General features: G+C 53.5%; 1 protein-coding gene and 1 non-coding gene across 5 annotated transcripts; one reads left to right on the top strand and one right to left on the bottom strand.

Annotated features, from left to right (window-relative positions):
* Nucleotides 1-31: 31 nt before the first annotated feature.
* LOC122372991 (nudC domain-containing protein 3-like) lies at nt 32-18,206 on the bottom strand. Of its 4 annotated transcripts, none has more exons than XM_043350705.1 (9): nt 18,082-18,206; nt 17,713-17,941; nt 13,688-13,912; nt 13,157-13,319; nt 12,219-12,353; nt 11,671-11,784; nt 11,142-11,282; nt 3,352-3,436; nt 32-2,011 (listed from the first exon to the last, which is right to left on the bottom strand). In XM_043350705.1, the coding sequence occupies exons 2-9, from the start codon at nt 17,760-17,762 to the stop codon at nt 1,842-1,844; spliced, it is 1,083 nt and encodes a 360-aa protein (XP_043206640.1). In that variant the 5' UTR covers nt 17,763-17,941; nt 18,082-18,206; the 3' UTR covers nt 32-1,841. The 4 variants fall into 4 exon arrangements, with proteins under 4 accessions (XP_043206640.1, XP_043206641.1, XP_043206643.1 ...); XM_043350706.1 differs by having other exon boundaries at nt 18,127-18,147; XM_043350708.1 differs by lacking the exons at nt 32-2,011; nt 3,352-3,436; nt 11,142-11,282; ... (2 more) ...; nt 13,157-13,319; nt 13,688-13,912 and adding an exon at nt 14,507-16,033 and having other exon boundaries at nt 18,082-18,159.
* Trnav-cac lies at nt 11,397-11,469 on the top strand. Its single transcript has one exon. It is a non-coding gene; the product is annotated as a tRNA-Val (tRNA).
* Nucleotides 18,207-19,334: the final 1,128 nt, after the last annotated feature.

Here is a 19,334-nt window from a genome sequence, read left to right as displayed (position 1 = left end):
TTTTCACTGGAGAACGGCTCAAACAATGGTAGCGCACGAACAAACGGTCATATTAAGATCATCTACCTCGAAAACACACCACAACTCCGTACAACAGTGCGCACTGTAGGACGGGCCAAAACGTACAGCACCCCTACACAAGTCACATTAAAAACCAGGAGATCTGTGGCCTGTATGGCACGTGCTGACAACGCACTGCCGCAGGCCACTCGAAACACACTTGGTTAGCAACAGTTGCAACATCTCTGGACGACCAAGTACGCAATGTGAACTTCATGAACATACGGCGTTCCGGCTACCAAACGAACTTAGAGGGACTCTAGCTCGACTTTAAGAAATGACATGCCGGCTTAGAACCGAAATGCCCCTTCCACACCAGCAGCAATGGGGCACATCGTACCACAAAACACTAAAACATCTGACTGCATTTTACACAAAATTACGTCAGAACGGCGAGAACTAGTGCCATACGCGCACGCACCTAAATCTGGGCTGACCCTCTGAAATGAACTGCACGGTTGTTGGGAACTATACTGAATTTCCTCAAGAACAATGGAAACATACATGGCAGTAGCAAGCCGTTTTAACTTAAAATCGTTCTTAAGTTATCCGAGGGATAAACAACTAACGTATAATCGAATGTAAGTCACCAAATCCACTGAATGACACACTTCCCTTTAGTTACCGAAACTCGTCAGGTTATTGCACCGTATCCACACATTCATCCCGTCCAGATATAGACCTAGCTGAGAGAGCTTGGCAACTGTGATTGCTGGAAGTATTGCTGGATTCCTTCGCACTTTATGCCTTATCTAGCCCAATGACCCTGTGTGATCCAACGGTTCGTCTGTGAACATTTTCACAAACGTGAAAAATAGGATGGCCATTACAGGCATGTCCACGAATTTGGCACACATTTTACGGATTGTCGGAGAGTTACCATAGTAACCATAGAGTTACCATAGAGTTACCCTGAGAGAACTCGCCGGCCCAGCGAAGGGAGTTATCTAACTCTCGTGTCTTGCCGGGACGACGCTCGTTTAAAAGTGTTGGTATCGACTTATTTAACACCATCTAACAACACGAGGAAAGCACACCAAGACATATTCCCCTAATGCCACCGCTAGATAACCGTGTAGAGTGTAGATCCCTGTGACTCACGATAGGAGGTGAATTAAACCTCTTCACACTTGCGCTCAACAGCAAGAGGCACACATGAACATGACTCCATAAAACGCCAACAGCTTCCTATTGCCAAAGGTCGGATAGAAGTTACCCCCTTGTACGAAAAACGTTGACACCCAACACACATCAATGTGTTAAATAACGCCTCATATACGAGTTAACACCGATTAAAACACCGGCATTTGGTGTACCTAACCCCGAGGCCCTAACAATGCCTAACAGCCTATCCAGCGTTACACCGCTGGTTAACTGATAACAATCCTACCGATAACGATATTGATAACGGTCCTACCGACCACTGAAGAATCTCTGGACGACTTCAGACCCCGGCTGGCGGCAGCGTCAGACGGCGGAGAGTCAGAGTCAGAGTCGGGAGTCAGAGTCAGAGTCAGAGTCAGAGTCGCCATAGTCAGAGTCGCCGGAGACTCAGACGCCGGGGAGTCGGGAGTTAGTCAGAGTTAGAGTCAGAGTCGGAGTCAGAGTCGAGTCAGAGTCAGAGTCGCCGGGGAGTCAGACGGCGGGGAGTCAGAGTCGCCAGAGTCAGAGTCGCCGGAGAGTCAGACGCCGGGGAGTCGGGAGTTAGAGTCGAGTTAGTGTCAGAGTCGCCAGAGTCGGGAGTCAGAGTCAGAGTCGCCAGAGTCAGAGTCGCCGGGGAGTCAGACGCCGGGGAGCCGGGCCCGGCTCCTGGCGCGCTGTCGGTCCGTTCGGCAGCACCGACAGGCCAGCAGCACCACACCGGCGCAAAGAGCCACAGCCAGGTAGATGTGCAGGTGTTTGAACCGAGACGGCAGCCACAGCACCGCGTAACTCACCCGGCCCGCACGGTCTGAGGAGGGGGGACGGGGGGGGGGTCAGCCAGAGCACCGCGTAACTCACCCGGCCTGCACGGTCTGAGGAGGGAGGACGGGGGGGGGGGGGTCAGCCAGAGCACCGCGTAACTCACCCGGCCCGCACGGTCTGAGGAGGGGGGGGGGGGGAGCGGAGGGGGGGGGGGGTCAGTGAGGGGGGGGGGGTCAGCCACAGCACCGCGTAACTCACCCGGCCCGCACGGTCTGAGGAGGGGGGGGAGGTCAGCCAGAGCACCGCGTAACTCACCCGGCCCGCACGGTCTGAGGAGGGCGGGGGCGGGGGGGGGGGGGTCAGTGACGGAAGTGAGAGCAGCTCAGAGACAAGGGACCGAGTTACAGCCAGGGTCAGTTAAGGATTACTTGGTTTAAATGTCGTATTGTAGAACGACACACTAAAAACTCAACGTTATATCGGTCGTGATGTCAACTCTTCGTGTATCAATACACAAAGCAGATATTAAGCCACAGAGAACAGAACAGCGGCGATGGAGGAGCTCGGGTCGATGACCTGAGCCGATCTCATCAAAAAACGGCCACAAAGCCGGCTATCTCCACAAACAATGCCCGCGGCGCTCTGTGGAATAGCGCCGGACCTGTTGTCTCGGTATGTCTCAGTACCCAAACAATCAGCGGGGCCGGCGTACCCTCACCCGCCTCTTCACTGTGAGATAGCACTGTTTGAGTTCATAAGTGGGGCGCAAGAGAGATTAGCTGCAGAGCCTCTAAAGGCACACACTGTTGATGTTACGAGATATGGGAGATACACTTGGACAAATGTTCACAAAGACGAACTCGATGGTAACATAACTTTGGCCAGCTTATGATAGTGTCGTTATGATACAACCAACAGAGATCCAAATACCACACAGCTTACATGCAACAAACGCCTCATAACTATTATGGGGTTCCGTAAAATCCAGTAAAATCATACAAATTTAACCGACGAAGCATGCAATTCTGAGCCCCCGCCCCTCTGACCAGCCTTTTACAAATATGACCAAAACGAGTCAAACCACGCATGCGTTCTACATCCGGACAATCAGGGATAATTTTCCGGGATAACCGGGATCATTCGGTGTTTTAAGCTGACACCGTGCACAACGGACATGACAACGAGTAAAATAGCCATTAGTGAAGCAAAGGCAATCTAATAATGTGACCAATTACATCGATAGTCCCTGCAATATCAAATTATTACCGGTGATACCGGATAATTATCCCTCATTTTCCGGATGTCGAACGCACGCCACGCGTCATTCTCCGTATGGCTCTGGGGTCACGGACGCGCGGTGACGCGGCGGTTGCCATGGTTACGTACCGATGACGGCGGCTCCGTAGCCCATTGTTCTGACGCCCATCCGGTATGAACAGGTCGGTACGACAATCTCCACCGTGTTATCGTCCTGAAACACACCACCCAGGGTACAATCTTAAAACATGTCGTACTATTCTATTCACGCCAATTGGTAACATAGTGATACCAGTGTCGACAAACGGTTAGGTATCCGAGTCAATGAAATAATTTTTTGGACTGTCGACAAACGATAGATTGAAATACGTGAAAACCATTTTGCATTTGATGGCCGTTTTCTGCATATGAACTTCAGCCAGTGCTGCCATATCCATTCCAGGGCATTTATAAGATTGAGCCCAGCAGCGGTTTACGAACGTGGACCGGTGATAGGACACCCGAGGATATCACTGAGGCAACACAGCTCGGGCAGCGGTTTATATCGACAAAATACCGGGCATGTTTTGTGGAAAACCAACACAGCTGCTCAGAACTCATCAGAAAGAGTTACGAGTTAAAACAGGGGTACCCAAATCAGTCATATAAATCTGAACCTTTACACTCTGGCTGGTGTAGCCAGTAGAAACACTGTAAGATACAGATATCTCTTGTATTTCGCCACAAAATCGAGACATATATAGTTTTACATACGAACTTACTTATCTAGTATTGCACACATGTTGGCGAGAACATCGAATGTAATAAACGAATACATATGGTTTTCAATATACACATAGCCAATGCAGTTGTCCAAACAATACAGCAGTTTAAGCGAACGGAACGTTAAAAAGGGGGGCGCACAACTTAATCGAAGGCTTTAGCAATTTAGAGACTGGTGAAAGCGACACCTATTGACAAAACTGTAACTCGCGGTTCACAGCATCTAGCGGCGACCGGCAGAAGTACATGGGCCTAGCGGTGACCGGCAGAAGTACATGCAGGGGCTACATCACTCCCCCGCCCTAGTTAAACACCATAAAAAGAAGTTTGGCGGCGAGTACGCGACGAACGGCGGAGAGGGGGTGGCGGGTCCGGCGGCACGCCCGGGCGAGAGCCGCCGGGGGCACCTGAGCGGCTGGGTGCAGGCGATGCAGCAGGCGGGCGGTCCACCGAGCTGTCTGTCGCTGTAGTAGGCGTGTCGTTCACCAGGATGTCCGGTGCTGCAGGCGGCGTTGCGGCAGGCATGTTGTCCGTGAAGGCCGGTTTACACCGAGCCAGGGTGACGGTGTCGCGTCGCCCGAGACGGTCGATGGTGACGGTGTGCTGGTCGCGGGATAGGACACGATAAGGACCGTCATAGACGTATTGGAAAGGAGAGCGATGCGAATCGCGTCGGATGAAGACGTGGGAGCAGGTTTGCATGTCTTGAGAGATGAAGATTTGGTGGGAGCCAGGACGAGGAGGAGTTGGACGGAGCTCCGACATGGCGGCACGGAGACGAGAGGCTAGGGAAGCCGGATCAGAAGAAGTGTCCGACGACATGGGGGAGAGGAAGTCACCAGGAAGTCGGAGACTGCAACCATAGACTAGGTCTGCAGCGGTGCATCCGAGATCCTCCTTGAGGGCCGTGCGCACTCCGAGTAGCACCAGAGGAAGTCGGTCCGACCAGGAGGCGGCGTCGTCATCGGTCCGCAGAGCTGACTTCAGTTGGCGGTGGAAGCGCTCTACCATCCCGTTTGCTTCTGGGTGGTAGGCGCAGGTCCGGATCCGAGAGGTGCCGAGAAGCTTGGAGACTTCTGTCCAGAGGCGGGACTCGAACTGGGATCCTCTGTCGGTGGTGATGAGTTCGGGTACTCCGAAGCGGGCGATCCAGCCGCTGACGAGATGCCGAGCCACCGTGACGGCGTCCATGGTGGGCAGAGGAATTGCCTCGGGCCATCGGGTGAAGCGGTCGATGACAGTCAGGAGATAGGAGTTGCCCTGGGACGGAGGAAGTGGTCCGACAAGGTCGATGTGGATGTGCAGGAAGCGAGAGTCAGGTGGCTGGAAGCTGCCCATGGGTGGCTTCGTGTGGCGCTGGATCTTGGCACGCTGGCAGTGCTGGCAGCTCCGGACGAAGGCACGGATGTCTGCGTTGATGTGGGGCCAGATGAACCTCGATGAGATGAGATGACGCGTAGCGTTGATGCCAGGATGAGACAAGTCGTGGAAGCTCTTGATGATGGAAGGGCGGAGTCTGGCTGGGACTACAGGTCTAGGTGTGGCCGTTGAGGTGTCGCACCAGAGACGTAGATGCGGATGATCAGGGACTGGGAAGTCACGGATGACCAGAGATGAGGATTGTTGCAGCTTCGGCAGGTCAGGATCGTTGGCTTGGTGTAGGGCGATGTCGGCCAAGCTCAGAAGGCCGGGTGAAGGTGTAGCTGCGGCAGAAGCCGGCGCAGACACTGAGCTGATCCGTGAGATGGCGTCAGCTACCGGGTTGAGGTGTCCAGGAACATGTCCGATCTTGCTGGTGTGCTGCAGAATCAGGTCCATGTGACGTTGTTCACGGAGAGAATGGTTGGCGTTGCCGTTGGCCTTGAGAGCAAAGACGAGCGGCTTGTGGTCCGTGAGGATCTCGAAGTCGCGTCCTTCCAGATAGGGCAGGAAATGTCGCACGGCGAGGTACATGGCGAGCAATTCCCGTCCAAAGGTGCTGTAGCGGCGTTGGGTGGGCGTGAACTTGCGCGAGAAGAAGGCGAGAGGCTGAAGAGAACCACCAACTCGCTGGTGGAGCACGGCGCCGGCTGCCGTGCTGCTGGCGTCAGTGCTGAGGCTCAGAGCTGCATCTTTGACGGGATGAGCGAGCTGGGTGACGTCAGCGAGGGCGGCTTTGGCTGCAGAGAAGGCGGCGTCTGCCTCTGGGGTCCACGTGACTGAAGCAGCTCGGTCGTCTGAGGCAGTCAGGCCGTGGAGAGGTGCCAGAAGAGCAGCAGCGTGTGGGATGAAGCGGTGATAGAAGTTGATCATCCCCAGGAACTTCTTGAGGCTCTTCTTTGACTCTGGACGGTCGAAGTTCTTGATCGCACTGACTCGATCGTCGAGAGGAGTGATGCCTCCGCTGGAGATCTGGTGGCCGAGGTAGGAGATGCTTTCCATGCCGAAGGCGCACTTCGATGGGTTGAGGAGCACACCGTTGCGGGAAAGACGGCTGAAGACCTCTCGGAGGTGTGACAGGTGTTCCGAGATGCTGCTGCTGGCGATGAGGATGTCGTCTACATAGACGAAGGCGAAGTCCAGGCCACGGAGGATGTGATCCATGAACCTTTGGAAGGTCTGAGCGCAGTTCCGGAGACCGTACGGCATACGGAGGAACTCGAAGGCGCCGAAGGGCGTTGTGATCGCTGTCTTGGCGATGTCTTCTGGGGCCATCGGTATCTGGTTGAAGGCCCTGACGAGGTCGAGCCGAGAGTAGATCGATGTCCCAGCGAGGCAGGCAGTGAAGTCGTGAAGATGTGGTAGTGGGTACCGGTCAGGCACTGTGATGCGGTTCAGTGCACGGTAATCACCACAGGGTCTCCAATCTCCAGAGGACTTGGGCACCATGTGCAGCGGTGATGCATACCGGCTGCTGCTGGGTCGGATGACTCCGAGACTGAGAAGGCGCTGGAACTCTGCCTTGGCAGTGGCGAGTCGAGCTGGATCCAGACGGCGTGGGCGGCAGAAGACCGGAGGGCCGGTAGTCTCGATGTGATGTCGGACTGAGTGCTGTGGCTCCGGATGATGTGACGGCTGGGTGAGGCTGGGGAATTCTCGAAGGAGGTTAAGGAAAGCTGGGTTGTCGGTTCCGACGACGGCTGTCAGTCCGGTGGATGGCACGGAAGAGTGGGAAGCAGGTGAAGACAACTCAGTTAGGTGGTCGATGAGACGGCCTCTCTTGGTGTCGACGAGGAGATCATACGAGGAGAGGAAGTCGGCTCCTAGGAGAGGATGGGAGACGTCCGCGATGATGAAGATCCAGTTGAAATCTCTTCTGAGGCCGAGAGAAAGCGTGAGCATGCGCTGACCATAGGTCTGGATGCTGCTGTTGTTGGCTGCTTGCAGATCCAGTCCGTTGGTTCCGCGAGCACGATCGGTGGGTGTCGCTGGAAGAACACTGTACTCGGCTCCAGTGTCGATGAGGAAGGTGATGCCAGTGTTGTTGTCCTTGAGTCTCAGAAGGCCGCTGGCTGGAGGGACGTCAGGGTTGAGCAGGGCAGGTGCAGACGTCTGTGTCACCTGTCCTACTGCTGGTTTCCCGAGGTCTGAGTTGCGGTTGCAGACCACGAGCACGGTGACTGACATAAGCGCGCGTTGGTACCGAACTTGTGGTGGTACCAGCAGAAGGAAGCACCAGCGCCGGTAGACGTGTTGGTTGCAGGGCTGGGTGACCGGGCAGCAGCAGACAGGTCGCGTGGTGGACGGTGGCGAGCGCGGCCGGGCGCACGGGATGCAGACCTCTCTCGGCGGCGCGTCTCGTCCACCAGGGTGGCGACTGATGTTGTGAGGGCCGTGATACCAGTCAGCAGCTGGCTCATCAGGTCTTGGAGGTGGAAGGGTCCTGCAGGAGCAGCAGGTGAGGCTGCAGCAGGCGCAGAAGTCGATACCGCGGCGAGAAGGCCTGAGGTAGGTGCAGCGACGTCCGACTGCTGCGGAAGCTCCAGGAGTCGGTCGGCAGTGCTAGCGATGGTCGCAAGGTCCGTCCCAGGCGGCAGGCACTGGAGGAAGGGCTGAGTCCGAGGCGGAAGAGCATTGAGGAAGATCTGGCGGATGAGCGGGGAATCTTGTGAGCCTTCAGCTTCAGCAAGGTCCAGGAGATGCCGAAGGAATTGGGAAGGACGCCTGTCGCCGAGTTGTTGGCCAGAGAGCAGGCAGCGAAGACGCTGTTCGACTGATTTGCCGAACCGCTGACGGATGGCGTCGGAAAGGATGGTGTAAGGTCGGTCTTGAGGAGGGTTGCGGAGGATGTCGGTGAAGTCGCGCAGGAGGTGGCCAGGAAGGAGAGAAGCGGCGATCCGGAAACGGCTGAGCTCATCGTCCACAGCTGCCTGAGAGAAGAAGAGGTCGAGCTGGACGAGCCAGATCACGGGGTCCTCCTCGAAGAAGCGCGGCGGCGCGACGTGGCTGCGTGGCGCGGTCGCCACGCGGAGGTAGTCCGGTTGGGCGGCAGCGGCAGCAGCAGCAGCAGCGGCATGCGAGGCGGCGGCGGCGGCTGCACCGGCGCCGGCGGCTGCACCGGTGCCGGCGGCTGCACCGGCGCCGGCAGGCTGGGTCTTCTGGTCCATGGCTGCCGAGAGCAATGGTCGGGAAGATCGGTGGCGGCGACGGCGACACGGCGATCGGCAGGTGCTGCGGTGCAGCTGCAGAGGTAGCCGGACGGTAAGGTGAGCCGATGAAGTAGCTGGATCGTAGTGCAGCAGTAGTAGTCGGCGTTATCCACTTCCACACAGCACAAAAAAGGATCCTCGTGGAGACACACCATCCGCCACTTCCTTCCTACACAAAGAGAGCTGGAGGAGATAGCTCAGGGTGCAGGCCAGTGTCGGTGTGCCAGGGAACACGAGGGGATAGCGATCCGTTAGTGCGTAGAACGCGGGGTCACCAATCTGGCTGGTGTAGCCAGTAGAAACACTGTAAGATACAGATATCTCTTGTATTTCGCCACAAAATCGAGACATATATAGTTTTACATACGAACTTACTTATCTAGTATTGCACACATGTTGGCGAGAACATCGAATGTAATAAACGAATACATATGGTTTTCAATATACACATAGCCAATGCAGTTGTCCAAACAATACAGCAGTTTAAGCGAACGGAACGTTAAAAAGGGGGGCGCACAACTTAATCGAAGGCTTTAGCAATTTAGAGACTGGTGAAAGCGACACCTATTGACAAAACTGTAACTCGCGGTTCACAGCATCTAGCGGCGACCGGCAGAAGTACATGGGCCTAGCGGTGACCGGCAGAAGTACATGCAGGGGCTACAACACATTCGTTTTGATCGGGTTAAACCGTAATTTCTGTCCTATTAGTCCATCTTAGGACGGTAATGTGAATGACGGGCTGATGTGAGACATTGGGTTGGTTCGACCACGACTGGTGTGCTGGTAATAGCTGAGCGTCGGATATGCAGCGTATACACCTTCTGGACCGTCCCGTTGGGAATAAGACGAGCCCGGAGAGGCAGGTCAGTAGCCGCCCAGACCTCAACGGTCACTCATGAGGGGGGGGGGGGGGTGCGTCCCCCCAGGGATAATCTCTGAGCGGAATGAGTGGGTATATTATCGTCAGGGATGATGATGGGTTGTGCATGAAGAATGAGGATGAGGTGGAATGCCTCAACTTTTCCCTCTATATGTAGTATGAGAAACTTCGTCCCTCTGACTCATCCACACCGCGGTAACGGCTAGGCGCAGGAGCCGACGGGACCGCTACGCCGGACCGCCCCCCCCCCCCCCCCCCACCGGCTGATGGGCGCAGGGTCATCCCTTCCGCCCCGCATCGCCGAGTCGGCCGGGGGCGGAATGCGGCGGCGGCGGCGGCACGTAAACATCCGCAGGGGAGGACGGGCACGGCGAGACCCGCGGGCCGGCGCAGCAGCGCGACCAGCGGAGGGTCCGGGAGACCCCACGGCCTCCGCCGGCGCGGGTGGGCCAGGTGGGCCACCTGACACCGCCCCTGCCAGCTCAATGTTTTCTGTAATACTCGGAGGTTACTGGCCGGCCGACTCCCATCGGTCGGCGCCGCCTGCCACTGGAGGGGAACAACAACAACAACAACAGCAGCAACCCGACCTCCAGGCAGCACTCGAGGCAGGCCGCCATAGAGATATAATCTATAGAGATAGATACCCATCCCATTGTTAAAACACTTAATTTTAATCGGTTTATTGCGGTTTATTGTGCGTTTTTTAAGTTCCCTTTTCAGACAATTTAACGCTCGTGATCGATCGAAACAACATTTTTCTTTGAAGGAACATCAGAAAAATGAGTTGCTGGAAGGTCATTGACATCCAATGTGAAAACTATTGGAGCTAAGCCGTGCCCTGTTTCGCTCCTGGAAACTTCTTCGAGGAAAGAAATTAAAAAACAAAGAAGAAATCGGTAGATAGAGGTAGTGAAAGTGATGATTGCACGATGTTGATGAACATATACCTTACTTGGAAAACGCCCAATAAACGTTGGGAATTTTGACGTTAGGGCATCTCTGAATATAATGAGGCCAGAGCGGCCAGAGGGACTGCTGGCTAGGCCGAGTCGGCAGCACCGTCCACTTTCCCGGGCTGAGTCCTGCGCTGTTCTGTTCTCATCCGTTCAGCTGTATGACCTGACCTGTCCTGCGGGACTAGATTTAGCGAGCCGCGACCCAGGCAAGGCCATCAGCCGCAGGCGCGGTATATCGCCTCAGTGCCGTCGAGGTAGGACCCCTACTCTCTGCTCTCTACTGGGGCAGGCCTCGGCAATACTGTGCCAGAGACTTGTGGTTGCGTGCGCCGACCATCGAGCGCGACACAGCAACAGAATGTATGTACGAAGGTGAGGCCCAACGGGCCCTTATTGTGAATAGCCGATGGCGAGTGTAAATATTGTGTGTAAGTAATTGCTTTCGAAGCTGGCTAAGCCCGTTTTGGGTCTGAATTGAGGGGGCGAGAAGGATCGGCGAATAAGACGGCAAAGAACTCGGAACACGTAGAAAAAAAAACTACGACTCGGGCGCTCAAACGAACGCTACAGTATATTAGACACGCCACGCTAACAAAATAAACCCAAGCCGTAATAACGATCATAAATAGATAGATCGAAACACAAAACAATAGTATATCAGAGTTGGTAAACAATCCCGGCTCTCACCTCGAGGTTGATGCTCTCGAGTGCCGGCGAGTTGAGGCCCTCCATCCTCAGACTGTGACCCGTCTCCTTCCTTCTTATACCCACAAAGGAAGTGTGCGAGTGTGCCGAGAAAATCAGGTTGATCCGGAGGCGCCTTAGGGCCTGCGGAACGGGAGAATGGTTAGCGAATATACTCTGCGTGAATCAGTGACGTCATGGTATTAAGTTTCTACCACACATGTATTTTTCCAGCATCAGGGTCGGCAAGTATTCGTTGTTTCCGTAGTGTAGTGGTTATCACGTCCGCTTCACACGCGGAAGGTCCCCGATTCGATCCCGGGCGGGAACATTACTTTTGACAGATCAGGTCAGCTCTGGCAACTTCAGAGCACGTGGAATTTTCGAGCCGCGTGCCACCACCGAACCAACCCCCAAATCAGTAGTAATCGTCCCATGACACCACCAGCAGCCTAATGCATTTTCCTTCTCACTGGCCAGATTTCTGATCCCTCTGACCCAGTATTTGACCCTTTTGGCTGACCCCTCTGACCTCGTGGTTGACCGCTGACACGGAAGCCGTCAGCGGGAAGTGGCTCAGCATGACGTTAATGCCGTCCGACAGCGGTGGCCGCGTGTGGTTCGACCGCGGCGGGATGGTGCCGATCTGAGGGGGGGGGGGGGGGGGGTAGCGTCACAGCGGGGCGACAGCGACATACACAACCTGCAGAAGGCTTCAATGGCGTCATTACGAATAATGATAATGTTCCTATAACAGGCTACATTTGCCATTGAATAAAAAGACATGCAGATCAAAAGAAACAAAGCTGGGCAGGTTTAATCAGGTGCATTATCGCTTTGCTTTCAGTATCTTACTTTATTCATTATTCAAGGTTAACCTAGTACATTAACCTAATGCTTCATCCCATCATGATTCTGAAAAATAAATACTATTTATTTTTCACGAATAGGGCCCAAAAACGACACCCAGTCCCTTCTAAGAAGTGTTTTACATAGTCAAATCAACTGACCTGCCGGCACCTTACATTCCAGCACAACCGCCCAGGCCTGGGCTCCGAGTCGTCCGAGCCCGACCCCTACCTTGTAGAACTGGACAAAGTCCACCAGGGCAGTGTCCTTTCCCCCAAACTCTGCCCGGAAGGCGGCCACCTTGTCCTGTTTGACCGGCTCCGAGCCCTCGCCGCCAATATCGTTATCCCCGGGCACAGACACCACCTGGCGGCAGAATAGAGAAACTGTAGTTACCAGCCGAACACGAGAGGGCAGCGGCAGTCCGAAAGCCGAGTACACGAGTGCGTTCGGCATCTGGAAAATGAGGGATATTTCCGGGAGCACAGTCAATTGTTTGGTATTGCAGGGGTCGTCATCCGTCCGTGCTTCTATCCTCAAGATACTGAAATCCTTCTCCTCCACGCCACAACCCTCCTCCGGGCTGGACAGGCAACTTTATCTCATGCGGGCTGCTCCCTTGGAGCGGCACCGCTGCTCCCGAGGGAGCGCACCCCGTAGCCGGGTGCAGTGAGTGCCTTGGGGCTGGGTGGCCTGTCCTCTGGACGGGCTCAGCCCCGGCGACTCACTAGGGTGCCTGCCCAGACCAATGTCTCCCCCTAATTCCTATCATCCTTCCGGCTCTGCAATGGTCTTGTCGACCGAAAGGGCCTAACCCAACAAAACAAACAAACAAACAAGCAGGGGTCGTCAATGCAATTAGTCATGTTTTTCACATTTCTATTGTTTCGCCAATGGCTCTATTACTCGTTGTTATGTCCGTCGTTCACGGTGTCAGCCTAAAACACCGATTCATCCCGGTGATCATGGAAAATTATCCCTGATTGTCTGGATGCCGAAAACACGCAACATTGTCCGAGAGTTGATATTTCTTATCCAAAGCCATGCAATATACAGGTTTGCTTTCTTAGATTGGTGAGCTTACGTAAATTCAAGTGAAAAGAGTCACCGCAACAAGCAAATGTATTCCATCCCAGAACTCGGAATCCACTGAGGACCACAGCGAGTACCTTGATGTTCCTGGGCGTGCTGAAGATGCTCCAGAACCTGCTGACGTAGCGGCGGTACTCCTCGGGGGAGGCGATGCTGCCCTCGTCCAGCAGGTCCCCGAGGAAGACCACCACATCAGGAAGCACGTGCTGGAACGCCCGCCAGAAGCCCTGGCGCATGAACCTGACGCCAAATATCGACCAGTTAGGAGATGGTACGGGATGCGGGCTCTCGCACTTATCTAGCAAGTAGCGAGTAAAATCACCTTTACCGGATCATTCAAGTGACTCGGCTTATATAAACAAAATTGAAAACAGCTGATGATATATACGACATGTCACATCGTTACGCTATATACTCCAATAATTTGACACACACCAGTCGGGGATATGTCCAAATTCCGACACCTCACCCTTTTCACCATCCCCCTCTCGCCTTCCCAGTCCCTCTCTCTCCCTCTCCCTCTCCCTCTCTCTCTCTCTCTCTCTCTCTCTCTCTCTCTCTCTCTCTCTCTCTCTCTCTCTCTCTCTCTCTCCCTCCCTCTCTCTGACCTGTCAGAATCCCACCGTGTGACGGTTCCCAGCGGCGCGGCCGGCTCGTTCCTCTCCCCCTGGAGCTGAGGATCGGCCACCAGCAGGAGTCGCACACTGCCGGACGGGTGCTCTCCAGGCAGGGCCGGCCAGGCGCGCGCAGTGTGCCACAGGTCGTACCACTCGCCGTATAGGAGTACCGAGAGTAGCGCCAGTAGCAGGATGTGCCGCGGGGAGACTACCGGTCTGCCGGACCGGGTACAAAGGTACAGAGGTACAGTGGTTCAGCGGGACAGACAGCGGTACGGACACGGGGGGGGGGGGGTACAGAGGTACAGCGGACGGCAGGGGGGGGCGTACAGTAGGTCTACAAAATAAGTCCCCACCGTAAGCGGGTCACCAGTGGGCAGTTAGCGCCTGAGCGCGCCACCTGCCCGCATACGGAGAGGACTTATTTTGTAGACCTTGCAGCGGTAGAGCGGTGGATACAGCGGCGACAACACCGGTCTGCGGGCCCCGGTGGGTATTACAGAGGACAGAGCGGAGGGCAGAGGGGAGAGGACGGGAGAGCGATATTGGGGGGAGCGGTATAATGACAGTCAACGGAACAGCACGAGGGACGGCAGGGTCGGTGATAAATAGGAGAGAGAAAATGGGGATCAGACGAACGAACGAACGAACGCACGCACGCATACACAAGCGAATCAAAAGTGAAAGGAAAGCACATGTGCATGATGTGCAACGTACGTGCGTGAATGAAGCGTGGGAATGACAGAATTCATCACATAACTGCCAGATGTTATGTGAGGGCTAATTTCTAAATAAAACGTACAAAAACACTTTCACGGCGCCTTGGCGTATTTATTGAACAAAAAACTGCCAGAGTGTGTTCGGGCTTGGCGCCCTAACATTATACTGGATCCCGTCATGCATAAAAGTATGGGACTGAAAAATGTAGAATTTTGTTACATAATCGCTCTTCAATGGAATGCCTGTATTTTAACTGTTTTGCTCATATAGTGGACACAACTTGACTTTAATGACACGTGAACAGGCAAAATTAATGTAAGCGAAACAATAACCAAAGTCCAAACGCAGGCAAAATGCACACCACACACGTCGACTCACAACAGCTTGATGTGTTCACACCACACTTCAAACAATTCAAACACTCACGACAGCAGGCCAGCTGAGCTGTCCGCCTCTGCGCTTTGATAGCGCGTCACAGTCCTTATTCACAGTCCTTGGTCACACCGGCGCAGAAACCACTCTCCATCGCTCGCACACGTGCCCTGTGACCGGTGCCACCTCCCCGGGCGGACACCGGGCGCTCACTGACCGCTGTCGCCGGTGGCCGGCGCGCGCGGTATGATCTGCACCGACGACGGGTCGTACGGCTGCCCTCTGAACGGAGACCCCTCGGCGTCCCAGGCCTCGCGCAGCAGGGCCGTCACGTCCGCGCCGCCGCCGGGCGCCGGCGCCCCGCGGCGCTTGGCCTCCTCGCGGGCACGCAGTTCGCTGACCTTCATCTGTTCCTCCTGGCTGAGCTCCTCCCACGGCTTGACAGCCTCGATTTTCTGCAGGTCGATCTCCGGCTCGTCCTCCAGCAGCGCCTTCCACCAGCACTCCCTGGTCTTCTCGAGGCTGAGCTGCACGCAGTCGCCCGGCAGCAGGCTCCAGGAGGACTCCTCGGCGCGCACGGGCCGGTGCAGCCGGCCGGACATCAGCTCAGCGCCGGCGGCCAGACCCACGGAAACGCTCTCTGGCCGCAGCTGCACGGCCACCTGGCGCGCGCGCACCACCTCTGCCGGCACCGGCACCTGCACCGTGAGGTCGCAGATGGTCTGTGACCAGCTGTACGTGGCGCGCGCCGCGCCGTTGTGCGTCTCGGCGGCGCTGCGAGCCGCCGCCGGCCGCGGCCGCCCCTCGGCCGGCGGCGGAGGCGCTGCGGCGCCAACATCTCCGCTCCTCTTGGTGTCCGTCGCGGCTTCTTTAGACGCTCCCCCAGAGTCAGCAGATGACGTCACACCCGCCGGTGACGTCACCACCTCCTCCTCGGCCACGGCCGGCGGCACGGCGGCGTTCGCGCGCTGCACCTCGCGCCATTTTCTGAACGTGGTCACTACCAGCTGCTCGGCCACGCCCGGCGGAAAACCCATCGACGACGGCCGCGCGTGCTCGTGGAAAAAGTCGGTCCTCCGCTGCAGGAAGCCGAATATGACGTCTAGGAAGGGCACCACCTTGCCCTCGGCCTGCAGGATCTGGATCAGAGCCTCGTCGTACCGCTCGGAGCCCATCGTCGGCCTGGAGTAGTTAAACAGCCGCTCGGCTCTCTTCTCAGCCACAGCCAGCGTCTAGGCACACACGCTGGAACAACGCAGCCGTCTAAGACCTCAAACTAAAATCACCACACGGCTGAATGCTTAGATAGTGCTGGAAACAAATGCATCACGTTCATTGTGCTTGAGATTAAAAATAGGAGAGTTCAACAGTCACGCAGATTTGCCTTATTTAGATACGCATTGTTTGCGGTCAGCAGTGTCAAACTGTCAAACAGTTCGTCGGAAAGGAAAAAGTCACAGCGCATACATGTGACATTGTCGATGGCATCCCTCCCCAAGCAATTGTTACATGCGAATTTATATTCAGGAATTTATTTGCGGCAACAGAGAAAGCTACCCAAACTGTGATTGTTCGGTAGCTTTCGTTTAACTGCCATGTATCTACACTACAACCTATCTCCTCCTTATAATTACACATAAATGTCCCCCGAAAGCAGCCGACAAACTGTGATCGTTCGCTGTCGCCTGTCCAAATCAAGCAAACGCATTCATCGTACGCAATAAGGATGTGTGTCGAGTTTTCAGTGCAGATTTTCTCAAAGTCAAACATGACCGTACGTTTTATATCGGCATCGTAAATTATCACGAGCTAGACGAGTTGAAAATGCAAAACCAAAAATCAGCATTACGATCTGGAATGGAAAGACTCAAATGTGTGCAACCGTGTAACAAATCATCACGTATTATATTGTTTGTTAACTCGTAGGATAGAGCTATTGTCATTATCATTTTCAGGAGTATCTGAAGGGATGACTGGATGAAATCGACGATGTCATTTTTTCAGGACCAGGAGTGCACAATACACCACGGGACATGGGATATAACAGGGAGATACGTAACATTCGCACGCCACTTGCTAACGCCGGAGAATATAGCGACCGAAATGCAAAGCGATAAAATACAACGTACCATTTTTAAATGTACAGCATGTTGCACATACAAAATTCAGAAACAGGTCACCCCTATTTGAAACGCCCTTATATCACACCAGAAAACGTGGCAAATAAGGTTACCTAATTCTCATGTCCTGAATGGACACAGGTCGGAAACTATTCTACCCACAGAAGAAGTGTGGCCAGCAGCGCAACGACAGCCCTCGGGGCCACCTTCAGAGCCCTCTGGAACCGCCTGGCTACACCGCTGGATGCTGGACCCCCCCCCTCCCCCCACCGCTAAAGGGAACATCAACAAGGCTACATCCAATGTGTTGTTAGATACCCAGACTGTGATATATATTGGCAGTAGTGCTGCGAGGCTGAACCACCAATGATCAGGGCTATGGCATCCATGATTAACTTATATCTTTGGTTCCAAATGTTGCCAGTGGTCCAGGATAGCAAAGTGCTGTCAGACAGTGTGCAACAAAGTATGTTTGGGCAATCTCATCAAAATAGAGTGAACTATATATAATAGGTGCAAAGTAAAGATTATAGAGTAGTAGTGAAGCCAGACATCACACTTGTTTTTTTTTTTTACAACCAAGGAGAGGTGCTGTAGGTTAGGTTGTAGGTTGCAGCAGGTATAAGGTGGACATGGTAGGTTTTAGGTTATAGGCTGTAGGTTTAAGGTTGTAAGTAAGGTTTAGGTCAGGTTTGGTTAGGTTTGTTTTGGTTTTATTAGAAAGCATCCCTGGGTATAGCACCTCTCCTTGGTTGCAAAAAATCAAGTAAGATGCCTGCTTTACGACTACTGATTATAGCATACCTGATAACGCGAGGTTTCAGAGGGTAGCCATCTCGGAAGAAGCAGGGCATCTTTAGCCAGAGTGAGTTTTCGAGTGAAGCTGCGTTGCAGTGCCGACCTGCAAAGCAAGTACTGGATACCAAACTCCAAAAGTGACTCCTCTGCAGTCTGCAGTTTGAGTTCAGTTCAGCTATGGAAACTAGCCAGAAAGCGTTGCCAAGACCACGGCATCCCAGATCAGATCCTCGACCTGAAAGACAAATAAAGTGGAAACAAAAGATCAAGGCTATATAAACCCAAAACATGATTACTTAATGATGAACATTGAATGACAGACTAGACTTGAAGAAGAAAATAGAAATGGCCATGGACATGCATGCATGTACTTACTATAGCATGTATTCTCATTTATTTGGGTTCAGCAACCGTTCTCACTCTTCCCAAGGCTGAGGCAGCGCGTATTCCTGCTGGATCCGGACGCCGGTGAAAACAGGGCGCCGGAGGGCATACTAGTCACGTGACATTTGGAAGTTCTCCCCCTTTGTGGGCCTTCTATATGCTAAACGTCACGTGTGAATTTCACGAACCTTGATCAAATCGCCCCAGGCGCCCTGTTTTCACCGTCGTCCCTGGATCCTGCCTAATATCAATATACGGCCTGCATAACGGCCTTGGTAAAATAAACAGTTTAGGAAAAATGTTTAGTACGAAATGAAAAAAAAATATTGTAATGACGTCATCAATAAACTAAGCAAAGCAAAAATGTAGGGCTAGTGTCGTCTGTCGACAATTGTTTGTCCTCATTTACAACTAATATAATCTAACATGCCTTGACCTAACCCAATCTGACCTAAAATCTATCAAACTTAAGTAATATAGCTCTACCTAATTTTACTTAAGCAGCACCTTGTTCATTGAACTTTTAAAATTCTATGACGTCAATATATATCAAGGTGACGATGGTTAGCTAAACAGTTGGCCTAGACATTTGAAGCATAAATATTGACGAAATCGGCGCAGTTTAATTTAGTAGGTATAGTCGGTTGCGGTATTTTTAAATGATTTTGGCGTATTTTGTCTATTTAGTTTTTATTTAATCGTCGTTACATGTTCTCAGTTAAAGGGACTATCCCACCTTTAACATGGGGTTTGAGTTGAGATAGCCAAGTTTGCGGCGAGGTTCAGAAACCACTATCTATCTAGGTTGCAACCCCCGCGGCCTCTTGGTGTTGAAGAAATTCGTTCCCTTCATTTGAAAATGGGCCTTGCGCAAGGCCCTATCTTCAACATGGAGCGACCGTTAGTGTGACGTCACCTCGTTTAGTCATTCTGATTTAAATGGGTTTGTTCGTTGAAAAATCGCTTAAAACTTTGTCTGAACTTTGTTGTGGTGCCTACAGAGTAAAAAGAATCAGCTTTATGACAGTAATGTGGCCTGGGGAAGGAGGTAATTTTGGGCTGTGACGTCACATATTTGAAAGTTTGTGTTTGGAATATGGGAAGCCTAAGATGTTTAATGAAAAATAAATGCCAGAACCGTGTTCCTGGTCATCCAATCTATAAAGTCGGGCACAATTTAACTGGTTTTAACAACATTTTAGAAGGTGGGATAGTCCCTTTAAGTCGTCTGCTAATGGTTCCTA

This window comes from Amphibalanus amphitrite, unplaced genomic scaffold, assembly GCF_019059575.1.
Source record: "Amphibalanus amphitrite isolate SeventyFive unplaced genomic scaffold, NRLGWU_Aamphi_draft 001428F_arrow, whole genome shotgun sequence".
Lineage (NCBI taxonomy): Eukaryota > Metazoa > Arthropoda > Thecostraca > Balanomorpha > Balanidae > Amphibalanus > Amphibalanus amphitrite.
This window is presented reverse-complemented; position numbering and strand designations above follow the sequence as displayed.